Raw genomic sequence first — 12,681 nt, forward strand, 5'->3', positions numbered from 1 at the left:
GCCAGAACTACCCTCCTGCAAAAAAAATTGGATGATGTGACTTACCTAGAACTTTGTAATAAATATCCAACACAAAGTAAAATCCAACCAAAATCCTTACCTACAAAGTCCTACATAATTTGACTCTGGCTAAATCTCTGATCTATCTTCCAGGATTTATCTTATTCAGCATATCCTCAAAGACTGCCAAGCGGCCTTCTGCCTCAAGGCCTTTGGACTTCCTGGGTTATTTTTGTTGTTTTTCAAGCCTTTCTTCATCAGGATTACAAAAATGGTAATTTTAAATTCCAACATGCTTTCCTCATTTCCTAGCTTTTTCTACAAAGAGAAACTACCCTTCCTTCATCAACTATATGGTTGTCCTGATGTTAAATTCTATTAAAAAAAAAAAAGATTAAATGGCAAGATAATTTTTAAAGAAAGCTTTTATTCTTTCCCCTTATTTTTCTTCTATTTATCTTCTTTCAAAATAATGGTATTGTGGTATAATAAAAATATATATTTGGTCTTTGTTCCTGGCTTCTGGCACAGAGTTCCTAAAACCCTTGGAATTTCCTGAGTCACACAAGTGTCTTTTGTTATTCATAACAATACCCTTTAACCACATCTGAGTCTAGGCTGATGAGGTGACTCAGGGTGGTACCCATAGATAGCTTCAGGATGGGAACTAGTCACCAGAAAGGCAAAAAAGTGGTTAGAGGGTGGGAATTTAAGAGAGAGGAGGAGGGTGCTAGAGCCTGTGTTATATAAACTTTTGAACAAAGAGATTCCAAGAGCTTCCCAGTTAGTGAACACATGGATACGCCAGGAAGGTGGCACACCTGAAGAGGGCATAGGAGTTCCAAGTCCCCACCTTCCATACCTTGCCCTATATGCATCTCTTCCATTTAGCTATTCTTGAGTTGAATGCTTTAGAATAAATTGGGAAACCTGTTTTCCTGAATTTGTGAGCTGTTCTAACCCAGTATCAAACATGGGGGAGTGAGGGATTGTGGGAAACCCTGAATTGGTAGTTAGTCATCCAGTAGCTTGAGTAGCCTGGACAACCCCTCTGTGGCTGGCATCTGAAGTGTAGACAGTGCTGTGGTAGTGAGCCCTTGTGGGAGTTAGTTTAACACTAACGCAGAGTTAAATACCCACTTGGTGTGAGAGGATTTGACAATTTCAGATGTCATTCCTTAGCATCCTCTAAAGGTGACCAATGAGGGTTTGTTTGTCTATCTGCATTTATCATCATTATAACTCATGGATTTAGAGATACTTGATGTGATTCAAACTGCTGCAGTTATTATCCTTAACGATGTTCAAATCATATCACTCATTGGCTGGTAGGAGTCTTTCGAATTGGCTCTGGAATCCTTTTGACATGACTCTAATAGTCTTTGATATCCAGAAAGAGGCATTTTGAATATATTTAAGTTATATTTTACCTGAAGTAACAAGCACAGAATCAAAGGAAAGGATTATACTATTTTGTGTGGTCCTCTTATGAAGGTCTTTATGTTGACCAGAATAACAGAAGCACCTCAGTCTTTGGCATTTTAACATACTTTACCTTTTCAAAATGCTGGACTGGAAATTTTTCATAGCAATTTAATTTAACAAAAATTCTCAGAATGGGTCAGCATGTATACTCAATACATTTATTTATTCACATGTGAAGAAAATAGGACTTCTAGTTTAGAAGACATGGGGACATCAGGTCTAAACCAGGAAAAGAGATAGCACTAAGATTATTCTTTGGGATTCAATATTAAGTATTATTAATAACATTTAATTTAATACTAATAATGAGACATTGTTATTGCAGCTTATTAAGGTTAGATTTTTCATATAGTTGATTAAACTTGGGTTTTTTGGTTTGCTTTTTATTAGCAAAGATTTTTAAATCTAATTTAATTTTAATGCAGTTTTGGGGCACCTGGGTGGTTCAGTTGGTTAAGTGTCCAACTTTGGCTCAGGTCATGATCTCGTGGTTTGTGAGTTCGAGCCATGTGTCGAGCTCTGTGCTGACAGCTCAGAGCCTGGAGCCTGCTTCAGATTCTGTGTCTCCCTCTCTCTCTGCTCCTCCCTCGATCATGCTCTGTCTCTCAACAAATAAATAAAATGTTTTAAAGAATTTTAAATAAAGTAGTTTTAACTGAGTATAGTTGACACATAATGGTACATTAGTTTCAGATGTACAGCACAGTGATTGAACATCTTTATACATCATGCTATGCTTGATGCTTTACACTTGTTACACAAGTGTAACTACCACCTGTGGCCATAAAATATTATAATATCATTGATTATATTCCCTATGCTGTGCCCTTTATTCATGTGACTGATTCATTCCATAACTGGACACCTGTATCACCTACTCTACTTCACCCATTTTACCTATCTCTTTCCCCTTCCCTTTGACAACCATCAGTTCGTTCTCTGTATTTATTTGTCTGATTCTGTTTTTTATTTGTTTACTCAATTTTTGTTTTGTTTTGTTTTTAGATTCCACATAAGAGTGAAATCATATGGTATTTGTCTTTCTCAGTAACTGGATTAAATTTGAAGCAACTATTGGCCTTGATTAAAGTAACATAAACTGTAAATGTTTATGGGAAGATTTTAAGTGTCATTTAAGAAATGTTTTTGGGGGGTGCGCCTGGGTGGCTTAGTCGGTTGAGCGTCCGACTTTCACTTAGGTCATGATCTCGCAGTTCGTGGGTTCGAGCCCCGCGTCGGGCTCTGTGCTGACTGCCAGCTCAGAGCCTGGAGCCTGTTTCAGTCTGTGACTCCCTCTCTCTCTGACCCTCCCCTGCTCACGCTGTCTCTCTCTCTCTCCTAAAAATTAAAAAAAAAAAAAAATTAAAAAAAAAATGTTTTTGGGGAAAAAAATATCTTGACCACAAAAAGATTGCCTCGGGTAGAATTATAAGTATATGGTAGGCTGAACATATAGACTCTGCATTCATTACTTATGTTTAAAGATCTGTATAATTAATCATGTGTTTAATAAATAGTAATAAAAATATTCATCACCCTACAAATAAAGTTCATTAAATAGATAAATATGATAAAATATGAACCCATATGGCATTTGCTGACAAGAAAAAAAAGCCATTATCTCTAGTAAATAGGAAATGGAATTTACTTTCTTATTTTTTTAGAATGACATCATTTCTACCGTTAGTCCCCTGATTTCAGCTAATGATTTTAGTTAATGAGCTCAACTGTCTTTATTTTAAATCATACTAGTCTTACTAATGCTGAAAAAAAGTTGCTACATAACCACTAAAATTTTGTGTGGCACTTCATTCTATTATTTAAGATTTTGAGAACATAGGTCTCAGGGACTAGAAATCAGTTTCACTCTTTGTGCAGTTTATCTTTATATGTTATTATCAGTTTCCATAGAATAAGCTGGGCCATTGGAATAGACATGTTTCATTACTACTGTTAAATGAATTCATAAAGTCTTTAAATTCCTACCCTTCCTCCTTCAGGCAGTGTTTTATAAATGAATTCCTCACTGTTTTGAGAGACAACCTGATGTTAGGAAGAGAATAAGACAGATTCAATTCTGAATATAACTCCACCAGTTATAAATTGTGTTGCTTTGGTTAAGTACTTAGCTCTCTAAGTATGTTTTCTTCTGGGCAAAGGAAGAGGTAATAAAGCCTACACTGAACAATACTCTTAATTGAAATCAAACTAAATGACATGCCAGACACATAATAATTGTCAGATATGAGAAGCTCTTTCCCTTATGATACCAGTGCCTTGTTACTAATATTAACTCAGCTTTTTGGTTCAGTTTAACATTTACTGAGTGCCCAGCACATGCTGGGCACTGGGCTAGACACAAATGCAAAGATGAAGAAGTTCTGGCCCCTGCCCTCAAACAACTAAGAATCTATCAAGAAACAACCAGCACATTCATGAGAACTCATATCGTCTGAAGAGAGATAAGAACTACCCAGATCAGTTTACATTTCTTGTCCTTTATAATAATACTAATTTTATTGTAAAAGCATAACAGAAAATAAAATGGATTCACTTTTGCATAAATCTAAAATATTTTAGCAAAATACGCTTTATTCTTATAAATTTTAAAATAGCCTTATAAATAGAAGATTTTTGATGTGCTGTCTTAAGGTATTTTGTTTCTTATTTTATCTGAATGAGAGAGAGAGAGAAAGAGACAGAGAGAGAGAGAGAGAGAGAGAGAGAGAGAGAGAATGCGTGTGCATGAGTTGGGTAGGGGCAGAGAGAGAAAGCAGAAAGAGAATCTCAAGCAGGCTTCACACTAAGTGACCCTGAGATCATGACCTGTGCCGAAATCAAGAGTCAGACGCTTAATACACTGTGCTGGCCAGGTGCCCCCCTTTTAGTTTAATTTACCAAATAAGAAGTCTGGTATTTTCAGTAAGTCACATTTCTAATTTGCTTAGTTGCCTTATAAGTAGCTCCTTCAAGAAAAGAAAAATAGCATTTCTTAAATGCCAAATATGTACAAGTATTCTACCAGATGCTTTATGTGCTTCAAAACATTTAACTTACATAAGGAATCTTTAGGTTCTAGTGATTTTTTATAAAGCACATTAATCCAAATATGCTTGTATAGATTTCCATTATGTGTTGCATTTCCTAGTTCAATTAAACCTTTCTGAACTTGCAATTGCCTTAATTTGCTCTTGCCATAGAGTCAGGTAACTTCCTTTTGAATGGACAGACTATTTCTTGGGCAAGGAACAAGATGACTTTTTATACAATTTTCTTAGAGGCTAATAATTATACCTATGTTATTCTTGTTAAACAAGAACTGAGAAAAAAATATTTGGAACTGTCTTTGTACTCTAAAATATCTTAATTTAAAAGAAATTTTTTATTCCTTAAAGGAAAATAAATTCTAGGATTACATGTCAAAATATATTGTCAAGACCATGCAATCTGCAGTTTTGCATAATCTTTAAAAAATTATAGGAGGATTATAAAGTTTGTTCTATTGATCTTGATTAATCTAAAATGCATGGTAAATACCTAAGAAATTTTTAAATAAAATCACACCCAACTAACCTTATTTGATGCATTTAAGACTCACTGATAATTTTCAACACCTGTCACAAATATCATGTCCTCCACAAATATGTGTAGTTAAAACAGATCATGGTCAGTTTGGGCAATTTTGGATATAGTTAACAAATTTTTAAATTAAATATTAATTAAAGACTAATATTCTAGCTTATAAGATTAGTCCTCAAGAGGTCTAGTTAGTTGCTTGCAAATTAAAAGTAGGGCTTTTTAAAATTCCCTCATACATGGTTACATAAAAATGTTTTATTGGTAAAAAGTTATAAACAGTCAAAATTATACCCACACTACTAAATACAATATTAAAACTTGAGATTTTGAGATTCAAGTTTTTCTCTCTCCTCCTAGATCATTTTACCAAAACATATATTTATACAAGTTAATACTAAAAAATATACTGTTTTTAATCTTGAGACAATAATAATTTCTATTTAATACAAAGTTTTTATTTTCTCAAATATTTCTCCTCTCACTACACATCTTAAGAAGTCAATTAAGTCAAAAGCTTTATACTATCACTATCTTCATCACTCCTCCATATTTCTTATTTGTTTCTTTTGAGTACTGAATTACTACTAAGTTAGGGAAAGGAGGAGGAGAACAGAGCCATGTGGAAGTCCCCCTCCCATGTTCTCTATCTTCTTTCATGTTGTAAAGATGAGGCTGTGAGCAGCACTGCAAGTGCCCTGGCACTTCAGCCCCATGAAGGAACGTGAGCTGGGCCCCTTTAGCTACTTTAACCTTGTACGGGTCTAAATACCCTTGAAGGTTCCAAATAAAGCTTGGAAGGTTAGGAAATCACAAATTTAAAAACAAACTTCTAATTTCTTTAGAAGTCGTCTGTCTTTTCTCTCATCGTTACACATCTAGTTGACAGAACTGCAACAGCAGCAAGAGAAAAGCAGCTTGTTATATACAAGGAAACTCCCTTAAGACTATCAGCAGATTTTTCCTCAGAAGCTTTGCAGGCCAGAAGGAAGAGGCACAATACATCCAAACTGCTGAAAGGCAAAAAACCAACCAAGAATAATCTGCTGGTAAGATTGAAGGAGAGATAAAGAGTTTTCCAGACAAGCAAAAGCTAAAGGAGTTCATCACTACCAAAGTGGCCTCACACGGAATGTTAAAAGTACTTCTTTCAGCTGAAAAGAAAGAGCATTAATTAATAGCAAGAACACGTATGAAAGTAAAATCTCATTGGTAAAGGTAAGTATATAGCAAGGTAGTGGATTATTATAAAACTACTATGAAGATTAAAAGACAAAAGTAGTAAAAATAACCATAGTAGTCAGTTAAGAGACACAGAATATAAAGAGATATAAAATCTGACATCAAAAAAAAAATGTGGGAGGGACTAAAACTGTAGACTTTCAGAATTCGACCAAATTTAAGTTGCTAATCAACTTAAAATAAGCCATTACAAACAGCTGAATATGATGTTATATGTGAGCCTCATGTAAACCAAGAAGTAAAATCTTATACTAGATATACAAAAGATAGTAAGAAAGAAATATAGGCACAATACTAAATAAAGTCATAAAAACACAGGAGAGCAAGAGAAGAAGAAAGGAACAGAGAGGAACTACAAACCAACCAAAAAACAATTAACAATAGGCAACAAGTACATACCTATCAGTAAATACTTTAAATGTAAGTGGATTATATACCCCAACTAAAAGACAAAAAGTAGCTGAATGTATATATAAACAAGAACCATTTATATGCTGCCTATAAGAGACTCACTTCAGATTAAAAACACACAGACTGAAGGTGAAGGCTTGGAAAAAATTTTTTCCATGCAATGGAAACCAGAAGAAAGCTGGACAAAATAGACTAAAACAAAGACTATAATAAAAGACAAAGGCATTACATATGACCTATAATTGACCCATTATAAAGGGGTCAATTCAATAAGAGGATATAACATTTGTAAATTTTTATGCACCCAACATAAAAGCACCCAAATATATACAACAAATACTAATAGAGCTAAAGGAAGAAATTGACATTAAAACAACAGGAGACCTTAATATCCCATTTAAATCAATGGAAAAATCATCCAGATGAAAAATCAATATGGAAACACTGGCCTTTAATGACACATTAGACCAGATGGACGAAATAGATATATGTAAAACATTCTATCCAAAAGCAGCAGAATATATATATCCTTCTCAGTGCACATGGAACATTCCCTAGGATAAATCATACTTTAGTTCACTAATCAAGTCTCCATAAGTTTGAGACTGAAATCATATGAAACATCTTTTCTGACCACAATCATATGAGACTAAAAATTAATTAGAAGAAGAAAACTGAAAAATCACAAATATATGACAATTAAATAACATGCTACTGAATAACCAATGTGTCAATGAAGAAATCAATGGAGAAATTTAAAAATGCCATTAAAATGTAAATACAACTTACCAAAATCTATCGGATGCAGCAAAATCAGTTCTAAGGGAAAAGTGCATAGTGATACATGCCTACTTCAAGAGACAAGAAAAATCTCAAACTATCTAACTTTACATTTCAAGGAACTAGAAAAAAGAGATCAAAATGAACTAAGAGCTGGCTCTTTGAAAAGATAAACAAAATTGACAAACCTTTAACTAGACTATTCAGGAAAAAAGAGGGCTCAAATAAAATTATTTAAAAAGGAGATCTACAACTGATAGCATAGAAATGCAAAGGATCATAAGAGACTATTATGAACAATTATATACAAGCAAATTAGGCAAACAAAAAGAAACGGATAAATTCCTAGAAAAGTACAATCTTCCAAGGCTGAATAATGAAGAAATAAACTTTTGAATATGTTGATTACTAGTAAGGAGATTAAAGCAGTAATCAAAACCCTCCCAGCAAACAAGAGTCCAACACAAGACAACTTCATTGGTGAATATTACCAAATATTTATTTTTTTATTATTATTTAAAGAAATTTTTAATGTTTATTTATTTTTGAGAGAGAGAGACAGAGCAGGAGCAGGAGAGGGCAGAGAGAGAGGAAGACACAGAAACTGAAGCAGAATCCAGGTTCTGTGCTGACAGCTCAGCTCGATGCAGGGCTCAAACCCACAAACCGCAAGATCATGACCTGAGCTGAAGTTGGGTGCTCAACCGAATGAGCCACTCAGGTGCTCTTAAGGAAGAGTTAATACCAATGCTTATCAAATTCTTCCAAAAAGAATAGGAGAGAATGTTTCCTAACTCATTCTACAAGGATACTACAAAAAAAGAAAACTACAGACCAAGATCTCTAATGGACACAGATGCAAAATTATCAACAAAATATTAGCAAACTAAATTCAACAATAAATTAAAAGGATCATCAAATGGGATTTATTCCATGAATACAAAGATGATTCAACATCTGCAAATAAATCAATGTGATATACCACATCAACAAAATGAAGGATAAAAATCAAAGATCATCTCAGTAGATGCAGAAAAAACATTTGACAAAATTCAACACCATTTATGATAACTTTCAACAAAGTGGGTACAGAGATAATGTACCTCAATATAATGAAAGCCATATATGACAAACCCACAGCTAACATCATATTAAATGGTGAAAGGCTGAAAGTCCTTCCTCTTAGTCAGGAACAAGACAAGGATGCCCACTCCTACTACTTTTATTCAACATAGTATTAGAAGTTCTAGCCATGGTAATTAGTCAAGAAACAGAAATAAAATGCATCCAAATTGAAAGGGAATGGGGTGCCTGGTTGGCTCAGTTAGTTGAGCATCAGACTCTTGATTCTGTCTCAGGTCATGATCTCCTATTGTGGACTCGGGCCCTGTATTGGGCTCTGGACTGACAGTTTGGAGCCTGCTTAGGATTCTCTCTCTCTCCCTCTCTGTCTGCCCCTCCCCTATTCGTGCTCTCTCTCTCTCTCTTTCTCTCTCAAAATAAATAAATAAACATTAAAAAATTAGAAAGGGTAAGAAATAAAACTATCACTATTTGAGGATCACATAACACTATATATAGAAAATCTGAAAGACTCCACTGAAAAACTGTCAGAACTAATAAATTCAGTAAAGATGCAGGGTGTAAATCAACATATAAAAATCATTGTATTTCTATACACTAACAAAGAACTATTAGAGAAATTAAAAAAAAACAATCCCATTTATAATTACATCAAAAAGAATAAAATATCTAGAAATAAATTTTTTTAAAAATATTTTTATTTATTTCTAGGAGAGAGAGAGACAGCGTGAGCAGGGGAGGGTCAGAGAGAGAGGGAGACACAGACTCTGAAACAGGCTCCAGGCTCTGAGCTGGCAGTCAGCACAGAGCCCGATGCGGGGCTCGAACCCACGAACCGTGAGATCATGACCTAAGCGAAAGTCGGACACTTAACCAACCAAGCCACCCAGGCGCCCCTATTTGGAATAAATTTAACCAAGGAGTTGAGAGAACTGTATGCTAAAAACTGTAAGACATTAACAAAAGACATTGTAGAACAAATAAATATAAGATATTCTGCACAAACGGAGGTGGAAGAATTAACGTTATTGACATTAATATTAAAATGTCCATAGGGGCACCTGAATGGCTCAATCAGTTTATGCACCTGACTCTTGATTTTGGCTTAGTCATGATCTCACAGTTTGTGAGGCCAAGCCCTGTGTTGGGCTCTTTGATGACAGTGGAGAGCTTGCTTGGGATTCTCCCTCTTATTCTCTCTACTTCTCATCTTTCTCTCTCTCAAAATAAATAAGCACTTGTAAATAAGTAAGTAAATCAATCAATCAATAAAATATCCATATTACCCAAAGCAATCTGTAGACTAAATGCAATCCTTATCAAAATTCCAATGGAACATTCTCAGAAATAGAATAAATAATCCTAAAATTTGTATGGGAACTCAAAAGGCTATGAATAGCCAAAACAATCTTGAGAAGGGCAACAAAGCTGAAGACATTGTGCTCCCCGATTTCAAACTATATTACAAAGGTACAATAATGAAAACAATATGATACTGACATAAAAAGAGTCACATAGATCAATGGAACGGAATAAATAGCCCAGAAATAAACCAATACAGATATGGTCAATTAACTTGCAACAAAAGAGGCAAGAATATATACAATGGATAAAGGATAGTCTCTTTAATAAATGGCATTTGGAAAACTGCACAGCTATATGCAAAAGAATGACATTAGACCACTCTCTTAGACTATACACTAATATAAACTCAAAATGAATTAAAGATTTTAATTTAAGACCTAAAACCATAAAATTTCTATTAGAAAACATAGGCAGTAAGTTCCTTGACATTATTCTTGGCAATGCTTTTTTTTTAGATCTGACTCCAAAAGTGAAGGCAACAAAAGCATAAATAAACAAGTGGAAACACATCAAATTGAAAAACTTCAGCAAAGGAAATCATAAAAGTGAAAAGGCAACCTACTGAATTGGAGAAAATCATACTGAATTGGTTTACAAACCATATACCCTATAAGAGGTTACTATCCAAAATATATTTTAAAAACTCACAAGGATGTGGAGAAAAGGAAACCCTCTTGCACTGTTGGTGGGAATGCAAACTGGTGCAGCCACTCTGGAGTAGAGGTTCCTTTAAAAAAACTAAACATAGAACTACCCTATGACCCAGCATTTTCACTATCAGATATTTACCCAAAGGATACAAAAATACAGATTTGAAGGGGTACATGCACCCCAGTGTTTATAGCAGCATTATCAACAATAGCCAAACTATGGAGACAGTCCAATTGTCCATTGATGGATGGATAAAGAAGATATGGTATACATACGTAATGGAATATTACTCAGCAATCAAAATGAATGAAATCTTGCCATTTGCAACAATATGGATAGAGTTAGACTGTATTATTCTAAGTGAGATAAGTCAATCAGAGAAAGACAAACGCCATTAGATTTCACTCATAGGTGAAATTTAAGAAACAAAACAGATGAACATATGGGAAGGGGGAAAAGATGAGAGAGGGAAACAAACCACTCTTAATGACTGGAGACTGATGGAGGAAGATGGGTGGGAGATGGTCTAGATGGGTGATGGGTATTAAGGAGGACACTTATTGTGATGACTACTGGGTGCTGTGTGTAGTGATGAATCCCTGAATTCTACTCCTGAAACCAATATTTCACTACATGTTAACTAAAATTTAAGTTAAAAAGTAAGAGGGTGAGAAAGTGGGGAAAAGGAACCCACAGAACTCAACATTGAGACAAAAGATCCAAGTAAAAAGTGGGCACAGTTTCTAAATAGGCATTTTCCCCCCGAAAAGATGTACCAATGGCCTACAGGCAGATGAAAAAGTACTCAACATCCTTAGTCATTAGGAAAATACAAATCAAGACCACAATGACTTATCGCTTCACATCTATTGGAATGGCAATTATCAAAAAGACAAGAAAAAACTAGTGTTGGTGAAGATGTGAAAATGGGAGCCAACAAGAACTGTTGGAAGGAAGGTGAATTGGTACAGCCATTATGGAAAACAATATGAAGTTTCATCAATAAATTAAAAATAAATAAGTTATAAAGGTGAAACATACAACTTAGGGACTATAGTAATAATATAAAGTAAAAGCAAAAATAGAACTACCATATGATTGGGGCACCAGGGTGCCTCAGTAAGTTAAGTGTCCAACTCTTGGTTTTGGCTCAGGTCATGATCTTATCGTTCCTGAGTTCAAGCCCCATATAAGGCTCTGGGCTAACAGCACAGAGCCTGCTTGGGATTGATTCTCTGTCTTCTCTTTGCTTCTCTCCTTCTCTCTTTCTATCTTTCTCTCTCTCTGCCTATGTCTCTGTCTCTCTCTCAAAAATAAATTCCAAAAATTTTGAAAAAAGAAGAAAAAAACCTACCATATGATCCAACAGTTCTACTTCTAGGCATTTCATCAGAAAAAAAAACAAAAACAATGATTCAAAAAGATAAATGTACCCCTATGTTTGTTGGAACATTATTTACAATAATTAAGATACGAAAAGAACCTAAGTGTCTAACAGTGGATGAATGGATAAAGAAGCTGTGGTATAAACACACACACACACACACAATCACACACAAATACACAAACAATCGAATACTACTCAGCCATAAAATAAATGAAATATGGCCATTTGTGTTAACATGGATGGACCTTGAGGGCATTTGCTAAGTGAAATAAGTCAGACAGAGAAATACAAATATTATATAATCTCACTTATACTTGCTATTTAAAAAACAAAACAGGTGAACAAATAAAACAAAATTTATGGATTCAGACAACAGAGTGGTGGTTACAGGGGTGGAGGGTGGAGGTGCTGTCAAATGGCCAAAATGGGTAAAGGGTGTTGGGAGGTACACACTTCCAGTTGTGAAATAAATAGGTCATGGGGATGTGATGTGTGGCATGGTGACAGTCAATGGAACGGTAGTGCATATTCAAAGACTGCCAGGAGAATAGATCATGAAAATTTTCAACATAAGGAAAAAAAAATACTTTTTGTAACTATTAATGGTGGAAAATAATGTGATACTCACTAGCCATCACTCACCTTTGGACCTGGTAATCCAGGTAACCCAGGATTTCCATGTGGCCCTGGTATGCCCTGCA

At 34.8% G+C, this 12,681-nt stretch overlaps 1 protein-coding gene across 1 annotated transcript in view; it reads right to left on the reverse strand.

The window, feature by feature from the left end:
* Positions 1-12,681, reverse strand: part of COL24A1 (collagen type XXIV alpha 1 chain) — a 374,970-nt gene that overhangs the window by 326,948 nt on the left and 35,341 nt on the right. The window contains exon 5 of the mRNA XM_077771041.1: positions 12,623-12,676. Coding sequence (XP_077627167.1) covers positions 12,623-12,676 — 54 coding nt within the window. The remainder of the gene's footprint in view (positions 1-12,622; positions 12,677-12,681) is intronic.

The sequence above is a fragment of the Crocuta crocuta genome, unplaced genomic scaffold (genome assembly GCF_008692635.1).
Source record: "Crocuta crocuta isolate KB4526 unplaced genomic scaffold, BGI_CrCroc_1.0 scaffold125, whole genome shotgun sequence".
NCBI lineage: Eukaryota > Metazoa > Chordata > Mammalia > Carnivora > Hyaenidae > Crocuta > Crocuta crocuta.